This window comes from Arvicola amphibius, chromosome 11, assembly GCF_903992535.2.
Source record: "Arvicola amphibius chromosome 11, mArvAmp1.2, whole genome shotgun sequence".
Classification (NCBI taxonomy): domain Eukaryota; kingdom Metazoa; phylum Chordata; class Mammalia; order Rodentia; family Cricetidae; genus Arvicola; species Arvicola amphibius.
In genome coordinates, this window is record NC_052057.2 from 107,256,513 (window position 1) to 107,280,205 (window position 23,693).

General features: G+C 43.6%; 1 protein-coding gene across 1 annotated transcript in view; it reads right to left on the reverse strand.

Annotated features, from left to right (window-relative positions):
• Positions 1-434: 434 nt before the first annotated feature.
• The window catches only part of Ctnnal1 (catenin alpha like 1), a 47,960-nt gene continuing 24,701 nt past the window's right edge, over positions 435-23,693 (reverse strand). The window contains exons 5-19 of the mRNA XM_038347605.2: positions 22,643-22,732; positions 21,455-21,625; positions 19,960-20,160; positions 18,765-18,851; positions 16,566-16,724; positions 14,868-14,960; positions 13,492-13,642; positions 12,532-12,569; positions 6,872-6,922; positions 6,641-6,795; positions 5,280-5,328; positions 3,314-3,370; positions 2,605-2,718; positions 1,977-2,060; positions 435-1,850 (exon numbers count right to left, since the gene is read on the reverse strand). Coding sequence (XP_038203533.1) covers positions 1,791-1,850; positions 1,977-2,060; positions 2,605-2,718; positions 3,314-3,370; positions 5,280-5,328; positions 6,641-6,795; positions 6,872-6,922; positions 12,532-12,569; positions 13,492-13,642; positions 14,868-14,960; positions 16,566-16,724; positions 18,765-18,851; positions 19,960-20,160; positions 21,455-21,625; positions 22,643-22,732 — 1,560 coding nt within the window. The 3' untranslated portion in view covers positions 435-1,790. The remainder of the gene's footprint in view (positions 1,851-1,976; positions 2,061-2,604; positions 2,719-3,313; positions 3,371-5,279; positions 5,329-6,640; positions 6,796-6,871; positions 6,923-12,531; positions 12,570-13,491; positions 13,643-14,867; positions 14,961-16,565; positions 16,725-18,764; positions 18,852-19,959; positions 20,161-21,454; positions 21,626-22,642; positions 22,733-23,693) is intronic.

Below are 23,693 nucleotides of genomic sequence, written 5' to 3' on the forward strand. Positions count from 1 at the left end.
TGTGTAAGGAAAACTTTTTGAAAAGGTTTTTAGTTTATAAGACAAACTTCTTATAAACCGAGTATCAGCATGACTATCCCTTAATTGCACCATCAGACTTGACAAAGGCTGTGAGTTGATGTCTGCAGAGATTGCAGTGGGGTGAGAATTAAGCACACAGCAGCAGATCCTCACTTTGAGTGGCAGAGGGAATCTCAGACTCTTGCTGCAAGAGTCCATATCTGTTTAACAAGTTGTACCTTTCTTCGCTAGTTTTATTGCAAGTTAAAAGAAGGTTTTGTTTCACAGGCTAAAGGCCATGCTAGAAATACTTCAAAATACAGACAAATAAAATAGTACAGGTTGCAAGGGCACTTTTAATTTTATTACTCATCAGTATGCCCCTGCCCCAATTTGGTTAATGGATCAAAATTAAACCAGTTGGTACAAATTCAGTTACTGAACATAATTTTTATTGAAGTGTACATTATCATGTTTAATACTAATTAATAATCCCTATTTTGTTGACCAAGATAATGACATTGTTACCACATACCTGATGATCCTTACCAGTTTTATTGAGGGATCTGCTTTATTACTAAAATATTTACACTGATAATCCAGTGAAATTAGCTTCCGGCTTCTCAGTTTAAAAAGAAGTCACAGAATTTTCACTCGTATGAGTTGGCAACAATCCTGACTATTTCATAGGAGAGGGCTCCATTCAATCATTTCCCATAGCAGGCGGGTGCAAGATTATTCCAGTGCTTTGGGAAAATGTAGTGTTAATACCTGTGGTGGCAGCGAAAGAGATGAGAGTTGTTTGGCACAGGCAGAATGCGCATGCTCCTTCCCGCGGCCCTGTTGTATACTGGGGACACAGCACATCGCCGAGTGCCCTCGCAGTCTCGCCCTTGCTTTGCTCACAGCTTGTGAGGCAGACAGGCGTCTGTTCCCCAGCGCAAGAGAAGGTTTAACCCTAGAGTTAAGAAAACTAAAAATGAACATTCTAATGCCACATTAATAAAACACAGTGCTTAGGTTTCTGGAACTTAAACAGCCTCTTGGTTCTGATGTCTTCTGCACCTGTCATTCCATCAATACTGAAGATAGTTCAAAACTATTTTGAAACCAGTAAGAAATACTTAGGATTCCATCCACTATCCAGGACTGTGTGGTCAGCTATGCATACTACAACTTGAATAAAAAGCCATTCCTCTTCTGGAGTTGCTCCAGGATTCAGGATTCTTTGGAGTGACTTCTGTGGTTTTCCTTCCGAAGCAGGAATGGGACAGATGTAACCTAATGACCTTACCCAGTGAGATGCTTGTTAGAAGCAACAGTGCTGAGCAGGGATGTGACCAGGCATTTGAGGGACCCTTACTCTGCTTATCAAGAACTGAAGAAGAGTCCACCGGTCTGCATTCAACCAGGCCACTGTATATTTTCTGCTGAAATTAGTGTTGCAGATAATTGGCTTACATAGAGCAGTTAAGGCTGCCAAAGGGGAGTGTACATTCATTCACGCTTGCATCTTTGGGATTCCGCTGGCATTAAGAGCGCTGGCATATTTGGTGTGTGCTGAAGAACATCCTGAACACAGTGTTGACTTTAAAACGGCACTGCCATTAGACTCTTAGTCCTCCCACAGCAATGACTGTTGGTAAGCTTTCTAATCGTAGATCAGAAAAAAAGAAAGACTTCAGCATTCTCTTTAAAAACTGAGGAATTTCCGAAAAGACAAAGGATCGTTTGCTTTGTAAAAAGGTCAGCTGAGCCACGTGACATTCCAGAGATGAACTACAGGCTGCTCAAGTTTTACCATCCATGGTATCTTTATTTGCCGCTGAGACCCACCTGGTATTTTCCACCTGGAGGAAAGAGTTAAGACAATTAGCTCCTGCTGCGCTCTGCTCCGCAATCTGCAAAGTGGCTCGTGCACACGCCGTCGTTGTCCATTAAGTTAGTAGAAGTTGAATACAGAAAAACCATCTCACCTTCTTCAGTAGCTTATAGCAGAGCGACAGGAGCTGGACCACAAGAGCCATCATGGATCTTATCTTTGTAATACACTTGTCAACCTATGGCGGCAAAGCATTGCAAAAATGCTGTCATCTGTTTGGTTTTACAGTGGTGAAGTTTCTCTGCTATGGATATCTAAGAGATCTTGAAAGGTATAGATTAGGGTACCTGAGGTGACATGCGGCTCCAGAACATGGGTGGCACTGACTGCCTGGCCTCACGCCTGTTTCATGGAGCCCAGAAAAGATGGTGGAAGAGCCACTGTTCTACTTCAGGCTATGCATGAGCTTCTCAAAACGCTACACACTGAGAGAGCATCCCCTACTTGGCAATTCTTTATACTCCCCCCAGACTCCTCAGGTAAATGGCAGGCGCCTCAGCTCCAAGACATTTATGGCAGAGATGAAGACAGTGAGGGTCGCTGGGAGCAGTACAGGAACTTGTCTGCAGCCTGAAGTCTAACTTGAGAGGGCCGGTCACAGCAGCTGCTCTCAGACAAGCAGGAAACAGACTTTCTGTTCCCTTTAGCACAGAGGCTAGAGCTAACCTGACGGAGAGAGAGACGTGTGAACTACTCTCCAAGTGTCCCGCCCTCGGCTTTACCTTCAGGATCATTCTGTTCTGCAAAGATGTCTTCGTCATTGTCTGCAGCTGGTGGCATAGAGGAATGAGCTTGTTGATTTCCAGGAGAAGCATGAGTTTGTCATCATCTTTTAGCTGAAACATATTTTAAGGAGTTATTGCAACCTCAACAAAACTCCATCATTTATGCTTTTATTTTTATTTTTTTTCCCTTTTAGATAGTATATCACATGTAGCCCTGGCTGACCTGGTACTCACTATGTGTACCAGGCCGGCCTTCAATGCATAGAGACCCACCTGTCTTGGTCTCCTGAGTGTTACACCACCCCAGCCCATAGCTCTTTTTTTTTTTCCTTAGTGTTTGTTCTTTTTTAATATAAAAACAAGAAATAACTCAAATCTCACAGGATGTCATTAACAAAATCATGAAACAGTGCTTGCTTGATAGTAATGTACAGTTTCCACAAACCATGAATATTTGGTATGCTTTCTCTTTAGTGGTCCTGCAGACAGAACCCAGGACTTTGTGCATACTAGACAAAGTCTTCCGCTGGGTCAGATCCATCCCCACAAAAATGTACACAATACAACAGAGTAACAGAAACAGCATAACCAAACAATGTTTGCTGGATTTGCACCTCCTATAGCTTATGTACCTTTATGTCTGAGTAATATATTTCCAGTGTGGGTGTGTGAAACCACTAGCCCTGGACAGGTAGACATGTATTACCTGTTTTGAAAATGTCTGTACATTTGATGTAAGCTTTAATCCCTCTGCAGCAAAAACCTGGGAGAGAGGGAAAACAGCACAGTTTTGGATCAATATCTTCTGGATGGTTGGTAAACAAATATTCTCAATTATTTCACAGAGTTGAAAACTAACCCAGACATCAAGAATCAGTCCCAGAGCCCATAACGTTTTTCATTGTACCCCAGGAAACACAGGGTTTATCTGGAATCAGAAATTTCCCAGACCAAAGACAAAATCCCCATAGAGGCTCCTCTGTACCTAAAGACATCCAGTAATTCTGCAAAGCCACACCGACCTGCAACCCACAGCCACACAAATTATCTATTCCTTTCTGAAGGGATCCCTGGCTCATTTGAAATCTCCAGTTAGAGAGTGGAGTAGTCATTTTTCTTCAGGATGTCCACTGGTAACTTGCCCATGCTTCAGTAAAATAACCTCTTTCCTGTACACGTGCCAACAACCCCAATGAAACAATGGGTCATTAACAGAGAGAGGAGGGACGCGAGAGTAGGGGGGACGTGGCCTGAGGAGAAGGAAAGGCGTTCCCGAGGGAGGAGCAGGGGAAGAATAAGATCAAAATGTATATACATGTAATTGTCAAAAATAATACATTACTTTTTGAATCTTCAAGTATAAGAGTCATGAGTCCTGGGGAATGAGGTCAGGTTACAATCAGACACATTCCACATAGCTATCTGAGAGGGCCAATCCAGACTGTTAACATTTTATTGTAATTTTCAGATTTTTGTCTGTTCACCTTGCATTTCACAAATAAGTGAACAAAACTATGGAGAGGAGCGAAACCCAGGCCAGATAAGTTCGAGGAACAGTCAGGACACATTAAAATCAAAACACATAAGATACTCTAAAACTCCACCGCAGGGGCTGCAGAGATGGCTCGCTGGCAAAAGGACTCAAATTCAGTTCCTAGCACCAAGCAACCCACAACCACCTGTAATTTCAGCTCCAGGGAATCTGACACCCTCTTCTGGCCTCTGAGGACACCTGCACAGTGGCGTTCACACACTTGCATGTGCATGTCCATGAAACACACACAAACAATAATAATAAATCTTTTTAAAATGCTACCACAGCCGTAAAGGAGGAAGATGAAGGTACCTGGCGACAGACAGTAATAAGGCACATATCCGAATGATTTAGGAAGAAAAAGAGTCCTGATAGTAAGCTAGATAAAGAATATGGACAGAGAGAGTGAACTTTGACCTCCTAGTCACAAGCTTGATACCTTGCGGTTGCTGGCTAACATGACCTCAAGGGGAACAGTCCTTTGCATTCTCCCCTAGCCCTGAAAGGGAACCAGCAGGCTTCCTTGCTGGCACCTAATGATTCACTTCCCCGCATGCCTCATTGTTCCACATTCTCAGCTCTCACAGCTTCTCTTCTCTGTCTGTCTGTCTGTCTGAACATCACAGTTGTAAAAGCACCTTAAAGCCAAGAACTCCCAAAACTCTGTCCAGCCTGACATCAGCCTTAGCACTCAACATGATGCTTGATTTCCACTCTCTAGACTTGATGTTCTCCCTTGGCATTCCCCACCTCAGCCAACATCTGCATTGGTTGAGTCCAAACCCTTTTAGACATTCTATCCTGCCACAGCTTCTCAACTCTGAGCGGGTTCACCAGCATCACACTTGAAAGAAAAGAACATCACAGCTCTGCAGAGATGCCATGGCCACCCCTGCACTGTGGCTCAGCCCTTCATCTACATGGTCTCCTGAGTCTTCAGGTGCACCTAGTGTCATGGCCATTGTACCTGTTCTGCCTCTGAACTGTTCTCACCCCACATACTCTTCCAACCTCCCCTCTTTGATAACACCGCTACCCAAAGGCTGTCTTAGAGAAGTCTTCCCAACTACCCCCTCACCTTTCTCGTTTTATCCTACACGGTCTTACCACTCTGGGTACTTGTGAAAATAAAACATACCTCTAGGAAGTGCACTAAGTCCTGCGATGTCTTCAGTGGCCCCTCTCCTCTACAATAGAAGGAGTTATTAAGAGGATAACATTACCTGGACGTTGGCTTATGTAACACTTATGTTTTAGAGCATTCTGTGTATTAGCAGAACTCAAATTTTTCAAGGATAACGTGAGCACACTGATATTGTGATTTTTTTTCTTAAAATAACTATTACTTCCTAAGTTAAAATTATATATATTAATTTCATAATGCTAAGAAAACTAAAACTGGCCAGTTTATTAGTGCGCTTTGCTTTCATGAATAAATATATGAATTCTGATAACATGTCTGAACCAAAATGCATTCCTTATGCAATCAAAAGAGCAGACCCAAGGTCAGTCAGTCCTCAATTCAGATTTCAGCCCTGGCCAGAACTCACTGCACCTTCAACAAGGCATATATAAAATTCCAGTTCTAAATGTAGAAAAGAATCATAATACAATTGTGTTGGCCAGTTTTATTCAGGAGTTTAAAAGCTACTGAGAATGAAGAACTCTGAAAAAAGGAAAGGCAGATTGCAGCAGAATGCATAATGGTCTCAGCACAAATCAGAGGATGCACCCTCCTGCAGCAACACCTGCACTAACAGCCATGCGTGCAGGAAGTCCATCCTGGTCTCTGCTGAATGCCGAGATAGCCAACTGGAGACATGACACAAAATAGTATCTAAAGTTATAAAGAACTGACAATTTTGATAAAGCATTGAAAATTACTAGAATGCCTTCGATGTTTATTAAGAAATAGGAATTGTTATGTAGAAATAATCATTAATACATTGTATAAATGATTACAATGATTTCAAGCCATAACCTGAGGAAGGGCTAGAAGCATGCCCAGGAAAACTATAGGCTGAAGGCTAGCAAGTGGGCTTGCAAGGGGTACCTAAATGAGGGGGTAAAGCACGGGCCTAAGGGCAATGGAGGAGATGGCGGAGGAAACACGCAGGCTCTGCAGTAAATACAGCCTGTGCTCTGACCTCAGGAAGATCATTCTGTTATGGAGACGTGCCCTGTGAGCAGGGCATTGTACAGTCATGCACTAGAGGAATTCTGTTATCCCAAACCTTACTATTTCTTGTCCCAGCCCGCAGAGCTGCAGCTAGCCTCGGTCCTCCATGGAGCTGTCCCTCACACTCCCCAATCTATGCTCACTTTTTTTTAAAGATTTAGTTGTTCGTAGTTCATGCCTATAGTACAGGACTCAGGAGCCTGATACAGGAAGATTACAGCAAGTTGCAGGCCAGCCCGGGCTGTACTGTGAGACCCTGTCTTAAAAGTACCTGAATACACAAAGATGTAAATAAACAAATCAAAATGTCACTGCATTACCTAGTAAATAAATACAGAGAATAGGCCATCCTAGACATGTTCCGGCCGTGTCGAACGATCTCATTCTCTTGATCCTCCCACTTCTCAAGCTCACAGTCAGCATCGGAGGTGAGCAAAGCAAGTTTCAGCCCCAGCTTTGCTATCTTGGCTTGCTCCTGCAAACACATTCAATCACAGGTCTGTCGCTATTGATGTGGTCTTACAGTCTTGTCACACAACCAAAGAGCTTACCTCTGAATCGGGTTTGTCAGGCTTTAAGGATTTCAGGTTTGCATTGTTCTTCTGTGACAATAAAAAGATTAGAAAATATTAGTATTTAGTTGTGAGGAAAGATGGCAGTAACAGAAAACATGCAAACTTGTGAAGGACCCTAACTTGACCAGACCCAGCAGGTAGTTAGTTAAATTGCAGCTAACTATGCTTGTAATATTCTACTAGGTGACTTCTGCTTGGGGAAAATCAGCAGTTGGGAATTCAGGACCAGGGGAAAAGGCGAGCATGTCTGTTTTCTGTGCTGCTAGTTGCTCTCCTCTTTTTCACAAGGTCTTTAGGGCCTCAAGACAACACCTAAAATATTCTCAGAATCCACTGATAATGCCCCCCCAAAGCTCCCTGGCCTCTTTGTTATAATAAAAATATTGTAACGTTTGAATGATTCTGGTGGAATGTCTATTAAAATGAACAATTAAAGGTTCTGCAAGTACTTTCCTACTGGTTATGACTATAATCTAATGCCTTCCACTCTCTGAATTCCAATACCCTCATCTCACTGCCAGCAGAGCTGCTAATCCTGAGCCAGGTTGTCAAGGCGTTTCACTTCAAACTTAGGATTTAATGCGAACCAGTGCTCAGTGGGCTCCTAGTTTAGAAAGAGCACGTTTGTTTCACATAACTATTGGGAACTCAGTGTGTTTTCTCTAGGAGGGAAGATCACCAGACTAGTTCAGAGAGACATACCTGTTCATGTCAAGAACAGAGAAGCACAATGTGCCCTACCGCTAACTACCGCGATGTCTCTTTGAAATGTTTATTCAAAAGTTCCTTGGAGATGACATCCCACAGTGAGAATTTCTCCTACTCGGAGACACGTTAGGAGCTCCCATAGTTATCTCAGGAGTTCCAGAACAGAGAGGGTCGGCAGAAACAAAATGGCAATAGCTGGAGAAAGCCATCAGTGAAACACATACCCAAATTACACACACACACACACACACACACACATACACACACACACACACGCACAGACACTCACAATGTATTTATATATATAAATAATATATAGATGTGAATTACAGTCAAGTAGATATTCATGTGCCTATCTAGCGTAAGAAAAAGATCAAAACTTTTAATTTTTTAAAACTTTATCTTATGTGCATGGGTGTTCTGCTTACATGAATGTATGTGCACCGTGTGCATGCCAGGTGCCACTGGAGGCTGGAAGAAGGCACAGATCTCATGGAGCTGGAGTTATAGTTGTAATATAGATGCTAGAAATTGAACTCAGGTGCTGTATAACACCAGCCACTGTGTTTACTAAGCCATTTTCCCAGCTCTCATCACCAAACTTTTCAAGTATATATACAAATACCCCTCGATTTAGTAATGGGATACATATTGGTAAACCCATTATAAGTAAAAAATGCTGTACAATACAGTTAGACCACTTCCTTGCCATGCATGTAAGACTCTGGTTCCTCCCCAATGTCGCCAGAAAGAGATGCACCCAGGACAGCTGACCTATGGCACAGGACACTGGAGCATTGGTTGTGCCTTTTCAGCCTTATTCCCCTCCCTGGCATTGCCCAGCACTGTGAAGAGGGTCAAACCATTGAGGGCGAACTTTAGAAAAGATCAAATTTCTAAGCAGAATTTCTACTCAACATGTGTGAAGTAAACATGTATAAGTTAGGGTCCATCTGTGCATGCATGCTGCACATGATTGAGACAAGGGAAGAAAAGGGAAGGAAAAAAGTCATATGCCACCTAACAACATTTTCATCTGCAACAGGCCAATTTATAGTGGCAGTCCCATAAAATTATGCCATCTAGGCTCCGGAGAGATGGCTCAGTGGTTAAGAGCACTTGCTGCTCTTGTGGACAATCTTGGGTCTGTTCTCAGAACCTGGAGGACAGCTCCAGGTGCAGGGGACCCAATGCCCTCTTACGGCCTCTGTGCACCAGGCACACATACGATGCACATTCATACATGCAGACAAAACTCATGTACATAGATTTTTTTAAAAAAATATGAATTCAAGACATCCAAGAACATCCTCTGCTACATAGTAAGTTCAAGACCAACCTGTGACAAATGATCCCTTCTCTAAAAAAGACGACTAACAAGGTCATAGCCACCTGAGGTTACGCCAGGTACTCTCTGGGGTTTTCTTGCAATGACGAAATCACCTGTGACAAATTTCCCAGACTGTGTTCCACAGTGAAATGACCGCTTCCTGACTTATATAAACATACACAAGCTGTACACACACACAAGAGCATGAATAAACACAAACACATGAACATACACATACATACATACACATGTGCACATGCGTATACACACACACACACGAGAAGCATACATACAACACGAGCAAGAATACACACAGATACACACACATGTACACATACACATACAAACATGCACACACACATGAGCAAATAGGTCAGTATCTTCCTTACATCTGAACCCAACTAGTTGGGTTACATGGTTTTTATTTTTACTACTTTAATTGCAGAAGTATTTAATTAATGTCAAGGGGAATTGCAGAAAAGGTAAACAAACTATCTTTTTAAAATAATTTTATGGGAAGAACACCAAGACTTCCCGGGTGTATCTCCTGAGCATATTCTTATTTATTTATTTATTTATTTACTTACTTACTTACTTACTTATTTATTTATTTATTCATTTATTTATTTTTTGAGTCAGGGGTTCTCTGTAGCTTAGGAGCCTGTCCTGGAACTAGCACTTGTAGAAAGACCAGGCTGGCCTCGAACTCACAGAGATCCCAGAGATCCACCTGCCTCCGTCTCCCGAGTGCTGGGATTAAAGGCATGCACCACCACCGCCCAGCTCAAACTATTTTTAAATGTGGCCATAGGGCCAGCATCATAGTTCAGTGGGCAGAAGCCCTTGTTGCTGCCTGACCTGACAACCTAAGTCTGGTCCCCAAGACCCACACAGTGGAAAGGGAAAACTGACTCCTTCACACTGTCTTTGGGCCTGCACATACCTACCAAGGCACATATTCACACCAACCCAACCCCACCCAGAAAAATAACTGTAAAAATGAACAAATAAAAATGTAATCAAGCCTGTCACCTAGTGGACACTATTGGGAAGTGCAGTTTGCTATACAAAGCTGAAGATTTCCAAATATAAATAGCATTAGACTCAAAAGTTTGCTCACCAAAAGAGGAGCTAAAATTTTCTTTAAAATACAGTTAGCTGTGCTACATTCAACTAAGGAAATGGTTCATATTTTGAAACAATTTTACTACAGATTGGGTGGGGGTGGAACCTACTAAGTTCCATAAAATCTCCCTTTTATTCAACCCGTTAGGGTCTGAGCTGTTTTTTCTGCCATTTCCCTCAGCTCTGGGGATGGAGCCCGGGGCCTGGTCCTGGGCGGCAAGCGCTTTCTCAGTGAGCAACAGTGTGAACTCCGCTTCTCCAATTCATTGTTGCTGCTTTTGTCTTTATTTGTTTGTTTTGTCTTGCTTTGAGAATCTGTCTTATAGTCCAGGCTGATATCGAACTCCTGATCCTCAGGCTTCCCAGTGCTAGGGTTCTAGGTGTGCACTCTCAGGCCCAGCTGTGTGTCTTTGATTATCCTAGACTATGTCATAGAAGCCCCAACATGCAGCACTTAAGACAATCAACATGTCCTCATTTGATTAATACAGCGGGATACTAACTATTGTCATCTACTGGAGTCGAGGTGGGTCAAAACAGGAAAATTAGATAAAACATGCTTCCAGACTGTGTGGATGATAAATTAAGGCACAGAAAAAAACAGTTTCCAAAAATTCACAAAGTGAGTCTGCAGTTTTGTATTTGATTTTCCTTCTACTTCTGCTCAGTTTACAAAAATATTTCAGCACTGACCCATGATGAGTGTGTGTGTGTGTGTGTGTGTGTGTGTGTGTGTGTGTGTGTGTGCGCGCGCGCACCCAGAAAAGGGTGTCTCATACTGTTAGGCTTTAGTTTCAGGGGGTTGTGAGGCACCCCAGATGGGTACAGAGAACCAGACTTAAGCCTTCTGTAAGAGCAGTGTGCACTTAACCACTGCACCATCTTAGCAGCTCCTGTCAGAAACTCCGAGGATCCGTTCTCATCTCCACATCAGTCATTCCCGCTGCTATTACTATCCCCAGACATGAAAGTCTAATTACCGATCATGTTACTGTCCGTGCTGTCTTCTGACACCATGTGGTCATCACTCTGGTACTATTAATAGTTAAGAAATTCTCTCCTCTCTTCATTTTCTTTTTATGTAAGATTAAATATGTACTATCTAACATAGCAGCTGTTACCCACAGCACAGCCAGCCTGAGTTACGGTGTGGTAAATGTGTAAAATACACCCCAGATTCTAAAGATTTAAGATGACAAAGAGGCTAGAAAGTTCTCCACAGTTCCATGGTGAGCAGTAAACTGATAATGTTTGGGACATACTGGGAATGAAATATGATATAAAATCAATTTCAAAAAATGCTTTTTCTTTGCATAGCCACCTAAATTTTTAATTAGGTATATGTCTGAAAGACCATCCTGTCTTTTTCATTGATGCAGTGATTCAGCCAATTAATTTTTTTATTATCCAATTTGGGCCAGACTGTTCTAGGCAACAGAAACACACAGGAATCAGGGTGTTTTTCAGCTCCTCACCTGTGTGGGTCATCATTCAGCATCGTTCCCACCCAGTGCCCAGTGTACAACTGACCAAGGGGCATCTGATGACATTTGTCTGTTTTGACCTGCTGTGTGTATTGGACACCACAGCCCTCCTTTCCTTGTGGCTGGGGACATGGCTCTAACCTCGTGCTGGGTGTGTCTCACAGTCTTATGTCTTTCGCTTTCTCGTCGGCCACCATGATGTCTTCTCACAGAGGCTGCTTCCGCAGGCTGGTTTCCTTGTTTGTTGACCCCCCACACTTCTGATTTGGCTATCAGGGCACTTGATTGCTTTAGAAGACTAGGCTTCATGATAACTGATATTTTTCCATAGTCTCTGTTTTCTAAATATCCTGCATTATGTTCACAATTATAGATGTCATGTTATTTAGAAATGAATCACAGAGTTTGACAAAATGTTACATGGGAAACATGATGTTGAAAGGCTATCAGCCAAAAGATAGAAATTTTAATTCCTAAAAGGGATCTTAGGACCACTGTACAGCTAATTTATTCCTCTTTATTTTCTTTCCCATGGGCATGTTTTTGCCCAAGTAGAAAGCATATAAACATTATTATTTTGAGATAAGGTCTCCTATGTAGCCCAGGAACTCAGTGGGTAGACTAGGCTGTCTTCTACCTCACACAGCCCCGCCTGCCTCTGCCTCCCAAATTCTGGGATTAAAGTTGTGTGCTACCAAATGTGGCAACGAATGTCTTCATATACAGAAAACAGTTCCAACATTACTTGCAAACTAAACCAAAGATATGAACAGAAAGCTACTTCCCGCTTCACAGATTCCTTTATTCTCTCAACTCCCAAAGCCAAACACAAATATTAAGATAGGGGCCACATGTAGGCTGCTGCCCAGAGCAGTAATCGCATAGTGGACATTCACTATCCTAACTTGTCCCTGCTGCTGAGGGAGGTGACTAGCAATGGGCAAAGAGAGCACAGTTGAAACTGAAGCACGCAGGGCTCCTGTACTTACCATCGGCTTTGGAAGCGAAAGATGGTCGTACTTCTCTCCTACAAATAACACACATAACTTAAGAGCTTTTCCTACTGATATAGTTTTATTTTTCACATTTTGCTTTTTAAATAACAAACAAATATGTCACATTAGTTGTGATAATCCAGACTGTTGATTATATGTGATTCAGATATGACAGCATGACTGGGCTTGCAAACATGAAGACTGTCAACTCCTGCAATGCCAGAGCTCACCCCCAAGTAAAGGGAAAAGGGGGAAAGCAGAAGGTGCCATTGGCACTGACTTCCATTTCCTGGCAGCCTCACTCACAGAGATCCTTACAGCAGCCCGCTGCTCCCCAAACCAGAATCCTCTCATCAGGACCAGCATCCATGCTTCTTCCCTTCCTCCACATACCCAATCACATCATCTCCAGCTAACCTCATACTGTGTGCTCAGTCGGGGACAGGGCAATCCCAGTGAACAGGACAGAAGAATGAAATACAGCACACGGGTGCGGGGGCTGTGGAATGGCGTGCAGCAGGAAGTGGACACAGGAAAGGGAGGACACTGTCCACGCCACCGCCCTGTCTGCCATCTTTCTGGCTTGCAGACCAGCTTACAATGGACGAATTATTCTTGGTTTGGTTTATTCGTTTGTTTGTTTGGGATAAGGTTTCTCTGTGTAGTCCTGGTTGTCCTGGACCTGACTCTGGAGACCAGCAACCACATGGTGGCTCACAATCATCCATAATGAGATCTGGTGCCCTCTATTGACCTGCAGACACACATGCAGGCAGAACACTATACAGATAATAAATAAATAAATCTTTTTTTAAAAAAATAACCCAGCTGGGCTATATAACATGATCATTTTATACCCACGGCTTATCATTAAAAACAAAACACTGAGACAGTTACACTAAAATAACACATAAATAAAAGCTGGAACATTTCAGCACGCGGACAGTGTCTCACCTCGGCTCCCTTCAAACGCGTCATTGATCTCCCGCAGCAGCGTCGCCATGTCGCCAATCTGAGACTCCCAAGCCTCACAAAACACATCCAGATTCTCCTTGGCGATTCTGCTGGACGGATGCAGCGTCAATGATTCGGCAGCAGAGATGATCTAAGGGACCAGAAACACGGTGCAGTCTCCAGACTTCCGTCCTTGACTGCCGACTCGTGACATGGCTGACTCTGGTTATCAGTCATTGATAGCAGGTTGTGTCATCTGCCTGCCTTGAAATAGTTATTCTGTATCCAGTGGACTCTTGTTTTAAACTAACACTGAGGCATACACTGGTTTGGTTTTGTTTATATATTTTTTACTTATTAATTTTATGTGTGCATGCACATGGTGATGTGTATGTGGAGGTCAGAGGACAGCCCGCAGGGTTGGTTCTGTCTGTGTGGTCCTGGGGATGTCATCAGACAGGTGCCTTTACCCACTGAGCCATCTAGTTGGCCCTGATTTGTTCACTTACAATCAATGTCCTTAGGAATTATTAAACTAAAATGTACTTTTGTGGCTTTTTACATCCTGATTTCTGTTGTGGAATATTATTTTAAGATGTATTATGTTTTTTAAAAAATGTGTTACATTCATTTATGCTGTGGAATATTTGTTTAATGATGCAAAGATAAGTTGCATTCTTTTATGTTGCATTTGTTTAACTCTGTGAAGCTGTGTTTCTTTGCCTGTCTAAAACAACCGATTGGTCTAATAAAGAGCTGAATGGCCAACAGCTAAGCAGAAAAGAGGGATACATGGGGTTGTCAGGCAGAGAGAATAAATTGGAGGAGAAATCTAGGCTCAAGAAAGGGGGGAGAGAGAAAAGGAGAAGAGGACACCAGGGGACAGCCACACAGCCAGTCACAGAATAAGAAGGAAAGAAAGATATATAGAAAAAGCAAGGTAAAAAGCCAAGAGGCAAAACGTAGTTAAAGAGAAACAGGATGATTTAAATTAGAAAAGCTCACTAGAAACAAGCCAAACTAAGGCTGGGCACTCCTAAGTCAGAATAAGTCTTGTGTATTTATTTGAGAACTAGGTGGTGCCCCCAAAGAGTAAAAAACAAGCAACAACAGATATCTTTCTTTATAAGCGTATCACAGGGACTGCATTGCAAACAGCTTCAACTAAAATAGATATAATCTAGCATTTCAGTTACGTGAGCCAATTTCCAGTCTGGCAGAGAACGTGATCCAGTGGAATGGCAGCACGTTCCGGCACATTACCGACAAACCCCAGTGTCCTTGTTTCCCTCGTGCAGACTTTCCCGCTCGCCACCACAGTGACAGGCTGTTACAAAAGTCAGTACAAGAGAAAGAGTAACCTGCCATTTCCATACCTGTTGGCCAGTCACCAGAAACGTCTCTTCAGCATGTATGCAGGTTATTTCAAGGGGTTCCGTGCCAGACACATGCCGCAGCAATCGACACGTCTGCAAGAAAGCATGTCTACAGTTCACCTTCTGCACCCTTCCTTCTGATAAAGAAAACGAAGTTTACAAACCTAAGAATGAATTCGTGGATGACTGAAGGCCAAAGCAGGAGCAAACAGGGAATACTGTACTGTTCTACTTCCTATCTGACTGAAGCAAGGTGGTCGCGAGATGTTAGAACCATGGGGAACCTTTAAAAGGCCCAGCAGAGCGCATGCGTTTGCTGCATCTGGCTCCAGAGCCCCACTGCGAAACTGTCAATTATCACAAGTGACCATTCTCTCAGGGCTGATCTCATCAGGATCAATTAGACTCACACACTTTTTTCCTTTGAGATAGCAATAGATTGGGTAGACTGGTTATAAAGAAGCAGAAAACCTCCTTTAGAGAAAATTAGTGAACATCATGAGACTTAAAAAGGGAAGTTTTAAATTTGTTCAACTCATTAAAAGGTTTGTTACAGGCTTCCTAAAGTTAGTTTTTCTATAGTATTTGGTTAATACATAGAGCAGAACCAAATGTATTAAATAAAGGAAATATAGTCACTTTGAGAATGTCCCTAGAGGTTGCCAGGCTGCTATGTAGGCAAGTAAAGGAGAAAAAGCCAGGATCAGGGACTTTCTTGACCTGTGAGGACTGTTGAGCAGGGAACATGATAATGTAAAGACTATTTGTATAAAATGGCAGACAGATTGCACAAATACATGTATGATTAAGTGCTTTACTTTTCCTTTTTTCTTTTCTTTCTTTCCTTTGTAAACTAGCAGATATATGGTAACATTTTTAATGGGTAGAAGAATTAGATTATCAATTAAGATGAACCAGAATTATACAGCAAGTAGCAGGTGACGACACTCCACAGTGTTGGGTTGGGGCAGATTAGGAGAAGTTCAGGGAAGGGACAGTGTCCTTCCTGTCTTCCCTTATCCACTCCCTCCCTTCTCAAACCTGCCTGCTGCCTTGGGAGGCTCCCTTGGGTTGTCCATAGCTGTGTTTGGCCAATGGAAAGGGAATAAAAGGACTTCCCTTCCATGTTGATTGGGTCACCTTGGGCCAATTGTGTGTCTAGTCTGAACTCTATTGCCTGTCAGGGAGTTTTGTGTCTAGTCTAGTCTGAACTCTATTGCCTCTCAGAGGAGCTTCAGGTTCTGCCTCTCCTGTCAACTCAGGCTGGCCCCGCCCTCACTAATCACCCCATTTAGAGCTGCCCAGGACTGTCTCGCAACCCTGAGCCCAGACCTCTTAGTAAGCACTGGTCACGGCACCCTCACTCCACCTCTCTCTTGCTGAAAATTCACCAGATTCAAACAGAAACGGCGTTACTTCACTGCGCTACCCCAGAGTCTAATCCAAGAGAACAAAGAAAAGATTTCAAATGTATTTTGTGGTTCCAGCACATTTTATTGTTTTATTTAGAGGCCAAAACATTGTAGAAACAGGATAGACATGTTACACTTTTCAGAGTCCAAAGAGAAGAGAGGAGATGGCTGGGAGAAGCTAGCCAAAACCCATATCTGTTAGGGTTTTGAAAAATTATTTTCTCATAATTTTCCTATTGTATTGAGAACTAACTATAGCTTTTTAAAAAAGCGAGTCTGTACTCACCTCAACAAGCTGTTCTTTCTGCTCAGAGAGCTTACAGGCATAATCAGCCAACGCTTCCAAATTGCCTTCTACTCCAGTAAGTTTTAATGCTTTTAAAACCCCATGATCCGCATGGAATTTTAACAGGTCGGCAGCCAGCTGCATTGCCGTATGATGAAGCTGCAGGTGAGGGTGAAAGGCAATCAGGCAGGGAAACAGACAAGACAGTTTGTGACCAAGCACCTGAGAAGAGCTGGAACAACTACAGAAGAGAAACCCAGAGCATTCCACCTGATCTGTTCGCAGGGAAACATCCCCTTTGGTCACAGAAGCTGGAGAACTGGGAAGCATCTCAGTCCTCACACCAGCAGGGTGACGTCAGTTCACCCGAGTCACTGGTGCCAGCAGCACTGCTGTGTGGGAAAGATGCCCTGGCCTTCTTCATTCTCCTAGCAGCGAGGTCTCTCTCACGCAGCCTCTCTCCTACTGAAATGCTTTGACTAGCGACAGAGACGGTGGGAGGTGGAACACTATTCCGAGTTTACTGTCCTGGGGTGGAGAGATGGCTCAGCAGCTAGAAGCACTGTCTGTTCTCCCAGAGGATCTGGGTTTGATTCTCAGCAGCCACAGGGCAACACACCCAGGAGATCTGACACCCTCTTCTGACTTTTGCAAGCGCATGCACACACTGGTGCCTAGATACACATGAAGGCAAACACCACAGACATAAAGTTAAAAAATTTTCAATGTTTAAAAAAAAAACCTAGTGTACAGATTACTAAAGGAAGATCTAATAGTGGTCTATAGTCATTATATACTTTTTAGGGGGGCTAGTAGTACAGTTCAAGCAAGACCTGAATTTAATTCCCAGTATGGAATAAAGAAAAAAAATACTTGGGGTAAACAGCTTAGTGGCAGAACAGGCCCTCAGTCCAATTTCTAACATTTAAAAAATTATTTCGGTAGATTTCTGAAAAAGCATCCCAGTGAGAGCTAGCCAACTCAGTACTAGATAAAATTTTATTAAACACCTGTCATGACTGGACCCCTGACAAGCAGGACCCAGTGACTGCCCTCACGGGGGAACATTGTGTGTGTGTGTGTGTGTGTGTGTGTGTGTGTGTGTGTGTGTGTGTGTGTGAATTATATGGCAGGTGGAGGTGGAGGTGGTTTGGGATTTGCCCAAAAAATAAGTTTTTATAAAAGCATTATTTTAAGAAAAATTTGACTTTGAATTAATCCTGTTAGAAGCAATTTCCTTTTGCATGGAAGTAACTGGATGTCAATTCAAATAACAGGACTTTGGATAAAATAAGCAGGGGAGCTGTCTGCATTTATCATCCAGTAATAATAATAATAATAATCAGAATAATCACAGCCAGAGAGACATTAAAATTTACTTTTCTATATAAACAAAATGTCTTAGAAGAATTTAAAAGGCTCTTGTTTAACCATCAGGGCCTTAGAGAATACCTAACACCACGCCAATGTCCACAGGGGCTGAGTGATGACTTGCCAAGGTCTCCTAGCTCTTAGACACATCCTGAGGACAACTCACTAACAACAAAAGAGAAAGACGTCAGGACAAAGACTCTGTCCCTGTCTGCAGTGGCCCAGGGCAGCTTTCCACGAGTCGGGTCTCTATCCTTACAAGAACTCAAGGTCGATGTGGCAAGTCATTCCATTGCCAAAGGAGCTATCCTGCACTCACAGTTCAGCATTTCAGCATTTAATTAAATTTTAATATGATGAAATCAAACAGGAAGTTTAAAGGAAATCTCAAGAGAGCTGTCAGTCTCTGGTTAAGGTGTGAAAAAGATCACCTATAGACAGCACAGAAACAACAGAAATTTTCTAGATGGAAGCAGAAGCTTATTGAGTCTTGTGTGCCTGGTTCTTGCACTGTTCTGTGGTGCAGTCTGTGACTCATCTTATTTATTGCTGTGTTGCTAGGAAGTATTTGGCAGAGCTACCATCAATTTGCCTACCAATAACCCTTGTGGCTGGACATCCACAAGGACCACAAGAAATGGTCCCCAGCCACTGTGAGAAAGGCAGCTGTGCCTGTTCATGCATGAGCTTTGAGAATGACAGTGTTAATAAGTGGTGACTTCACACTCATGACCAGAAAGTCGAGCACTGTGCGGCCACAGGAACACACTAATGCGCATGCGCTTCACATATATCCTACAGCATAAGACTGTGGGTCAAACTCCTTACCTCCTTCCTCAGCTCGTTGAGACTATGGCTGACCCTCAGAACGGTGAGCTCCAGCTCCTCGGCTGCACTCTTGGTCTTCGTGCTTTGCTGAAATGTGAGAAGTACGCACGTCATGTGGCCTTCTGACTCTGGTAGTCCAGTTCAGCATTCACTACGAACTATGGTACATTTTAATACACTATAACAAAAGTATTCTTGTTGGTTTTTGTGGTGTTATGGATCAAACTCTTGAGGCCAAGTGCTCTGGCCCTGAGGTATACTCCCAGACCTGGTAGAAGTAGTTCTTTAATTTACATGTTGACCATCACAGTAAAACAGAGAAATGTGTGATTTCTCTCCAGTCTTTATGTACAAATCACTGCAGCTACTTCTGCCACTGCTCGCTTCTAAATTTCACAGCTTTCTCCTCTTTACTGCCACAAGTTTGACTCCTCATTTCCAGACCTGCTCTGCCCTTCTACCGACCTCCATTTGCTGTGAGCTATACTAAATACTTTATGACCTAGCCTAGATTTAGGAAATAAATAAAAGGTGCAGAACATGCCTTGGCCTCTGTCCTCTCCACCCCTGCTTCTGCAAGTCACTGCTGAGACTTGGGACAAACTTCCTGTGTTGTTCCATGTTGCTCGAACAGCCTCCCATGTTGAAAGCATGCCAGCCACTCAGGCCTGGACTGATGGCGTCCGGTAATCTGTGTGAGAGTGACAGACTCCTCTACCTGCCAGGTAGGTCCATCCTGATCTCCACTGCATCTAGACCTCGACAAGCATTTTAAAATAGTCTGCGAAGCAGCTGTCAGAGGTAAGCGCACTGCACATCTGAACGGCACCAGCAGCAGATTTATGTTCCAGGGACCTCTACTATGTTCATTTCTCTGCTCACCACACTAAAGAGCATTTGAGGAGTTTTCTAGAAACTCTTCTTTGACAGAAAAGTGGAGAGAACAGGCAACTATAGATGGTGATGATGGCACAGAATCCAGCCTGGCCAAGAGGAGAGTCAGCAACCTGAACACGGCAGGTGCTGTGAGCCGTATGGAAAACATAGTTTTGCCCACTGGGATGGAGGAAAGGGATACGCCATGCTTGTCCTGCACTAAGCAAACTCATAGTCCTGTTGTGTTACTTTCCCCACCTCTCTAACGGTAAACGAGAAGCTATTGCCTAAGATTTGCTCTAATGAACAGGGTTCTTACAGCTTGCATCCACACCGAAACAAACTGCTGCATCTCTGCTCTCGCCTGAGCAGACAGCTCCAAGATGCGCTCCCTGTGCTCATGGCTGGTGTAGGCAGAATCGGTGAAGTCCTCCACACGCTCCAAGATGACTTCCAATGCAGTAGAAAGGTTCTCCTTGGACTCAAAGTAAAGATTCTCCCGAAGAGCTTCAATATTCAACTGAGAGCAAAAGGGACAGAAAATCCATCTAAGTATCCCCAAAATCGGCTACAGGTTCTAACAGAGTCCTGGAGATGCACTGGCAAGTCCTCCTTATGCAATGGAGAACAATTCTCTCCACAGCTTTTTCACTCCCTGTTCAGACCTCGAGCATCACACAAAGCCAAGGTAGAGTGAGACAGAACGATACCATGCCCATCTCGGCTCTGCTTATTACGGGTGTGTAACCCTTAGTATATTAGTAACCTTCCAGGGCACCGGTTTTCTCATCCAGTAAATGATGCTGCATTAGACAATGCTATAAGGCTCTCTGCCTGGGATCAAATCTCAGCTCTGGTCCTGAGGCAGCAAGTCCATCCCATCTTTGTCGCTCAGTCTTCCTAACAGCACCCAGAAGAGAATGGACCCCAGGAGTCCACACATTTAAAGCACTTGGACGGAACAGGCAGAATGAGGACTCCAAATGTTAGTAGGATTTCTTTGGGAGCTGTAATTGCTGTATTTCTATTGTTATTGATACAGTCTCAATGTGTGGACCCTATCACACAAAGACGAGCAGAGATCCCGGCAGAGACTGTATGCTACTGTGATCATCTGCAGAAGGCTCTACATGAAGAAGTCTAAACCAACAGCTCAACAGGGCTGCTGCTGCTGTAAACAGGACCTGTGTTGTCTGTCAACATAATCCTGAGCCCACATCACTCACTGTTAGGCCTCCACAGAATGGCATTATAGTAACAAAATATATTTGATTTTTAAAAAAATGTGCATGAGTGATTTTGCCTGTGTGTACATATGTACCCCATGTGCGTACCTGGTGCCCAGGGAGGCCAGATTAGGGCATCAGATCCCAGGGCATTGGAGTTACAAACAGCTGTGAGCTGTCATGCAGGCGCTAGCAAATGAACTCGTCCTCTGCAAGAGCAGCCCGTGCTGTCAACCACTGAGCCAGCTCGCCAGCTCCTGAGATATATTGCTTCCTGTGAAGAATCACTCTAGTTTTTAAATTATGTGTATGTGCTCTTGTGTGAGGAAGGACACACATGAGTATGGGTACCCAGGGAGGCTAACGCAGTGGATCGGAGTCCCTGCAGCTAGTCACATGCAGCTAAGAGCCACCCAGCATGAGGTTTCACTGGTGCTCTACGAAAGCATCAAGCACTCTCAAGCGCGGAGCCATCTCTTGAGCCCCAGAAGAACCATCTGAATCATCACACCAACTATGAACCCTATACATAATGAAGCTCTCTCAAAGGAAAAAGGAAAAGGAGCAAAACCGACTCTTGACTCTTACCTTCAGTTCTTTAATTCCAGTAAAAAGGCTAGCAGATGAGCTGTCAGTCTCTCCATTTGGTCTGCACTCAGTCACGATCTCGATGACCTTATCCAGGGCCGCTCTCATCCGGCCAAACACTCCTTCTTTGTTTCTATGGGCCGAGTCGCAGCTGGGATGCCTGAGACAGGTCTTCAGAACAGTTGAGGGGTTTAGTTTAATAATAACTTGCATCGTAGCACATGAAAATCTTACAGAGAATATGCCATGCTAATAAAAATGGTTCTTTACCCAAATCTCCTGGCTCCCCGGCTCCCCCAGCTGCCTCTCCTCACTAGTGTGGAAGCAGGATGAGTAAAAAGCAACAGCGAGGTTAAGTGAGCGACCAGAGAGGAAAAAGCTGCATCTTCAAACGGCAACAGTTAATTCATCTTGACTTCAATGATGGGAAGACCCGACATCTTTATCACAATTAAAACTGTTTTATAAAGTGCCGCCTCACACATGCAAGAACGAGAAAGGAATGGGGAACACTGAACGAGGTGACAGATGACTGTGGCTGCATCTTTCATGATTTAAATCAAGGTCGAATCCAGGTTCTCTGCGTTTGTGGTTTGCTAATCCCAGTGCACCAGTAAATGCTCGCAGAAGGAAGGGTGATTCTCTACCAACCCCCATGGAGACGTTCACCAACTCAACCCTGAACTGTACCAATTGCTGCTTGAGAACACACGCTCCTGGACCATCATTTTACAAAAGCAGAAAAAGAAAAGAGAAGCCATGAATTCCTGGAAGAAACCAATGGAGGGTGCATCCCGCATGCTCCACTAGTTCTGCTTAACCAATCCTGACTTGGCAGCTTTTACTATGTGTATGGCCTAGCTCTGTCCACAGTACTTGATCCCTTCCCTGACTTCTGCTCAGCTGCTGAATCAAAGTGGGCTCAGATTCAGGAGCTGGGGAAGGAAGGTTAGCATTCACGATAAACAGATTTGACTTGGTTACAGTTTTCATCCCTTCAAAACTGCTAAGTAGGGGAGGCTGGGGGTGAGGCTTAGTGGAGTACATGCTTAGCAGGCACGAGGGACTGAGTTCAGTCCTCTGCATAAGTAAAGAATAAATGAAATAAAAATGTAAATTTCCGCATTTGATGTATTTGCTCGGGTTTTTCTCATCATTGACTAACACGAGCACCACAGAAGCGCTTACCTTTGAAGCCGTGAGGAGCATCATGGTGCCCTTTTCAAGAACGGCCCTCGCCACTGCCATTCTGGCCTTTTTCTTTTCATCTTTCAAATCCTAAAGAGGAAATCAAATCACTGGGTAGTCTAAGATCATATCAGCAACCTGATCTTTTGAAAAGTCATTCACTCAACAACAACAATATCCAAAAGGCCTGTCACACTGTTCCATACAGATAAAAGAGGAGACAAGAATGTTTGTTAAACCATCACTGCTTTGGTGGAAACAGTCACACCCTTCGGTCACGGTCTCACTCTCTGAGGTCACTTACCTGCAGTCCACATGTCTGTGTTACCGCCCACCTCCCCCCACACCCTCTAAAACACAAGTTCCACGGGGCAGGCTTCCATATTGTTACATCCCCTGTGCCTAGAATACTCCCATTCCCAGGAAGTAATGAGAATCTGCTGAGCAGGAAGAAAGCGGCTAGCTGACGGCTATTGTCAGCATATTCTGACCAAATTAAGAAAGAAAGGGCTTAAATTCTGGAAACAAATACTAAGAAAGTGAACCAGGCATAGCACTTACCAAAGCCCCAGTGGGGAGAATGCCTCCTACCCTCTACCTGATGAGCCAAATGTAACAGATACTCCTGCCAGGTGATTTAAGGTGCATGCCTTAAATCCCAGCACTAAGGAAGCAAAGGCAGGAGGACCTCTATGAATGTGAGATAGCCTGGTCTACACAGTGGGTCCCAGGCCAGCCAGGGCTGTTTGTCAGCTCAAGTGCACAGTTTAAACAAGTTGATCACAGTCTTACTGGACTCAGGAGAAATATTCTTTATACCAATATTCTAGAGACCAATTTGATTTTTTTCCTTTGATTTTTGACAGGGTCTTGCCATGTAGCGCAGGCCCCCCTGGAAGTCACTAAACAGCCTGGGTTGGTCTCAGACTAATGGTGACCCTCCTGCCTTAGAATCCCAAGTGCTGGGACTATAGAACTAAGCCAGCATCCTGGTTCCATGCCAAATTTCTAATGACAAATCAAAATAACAGTGGAAGTTTCCCAACTGTGT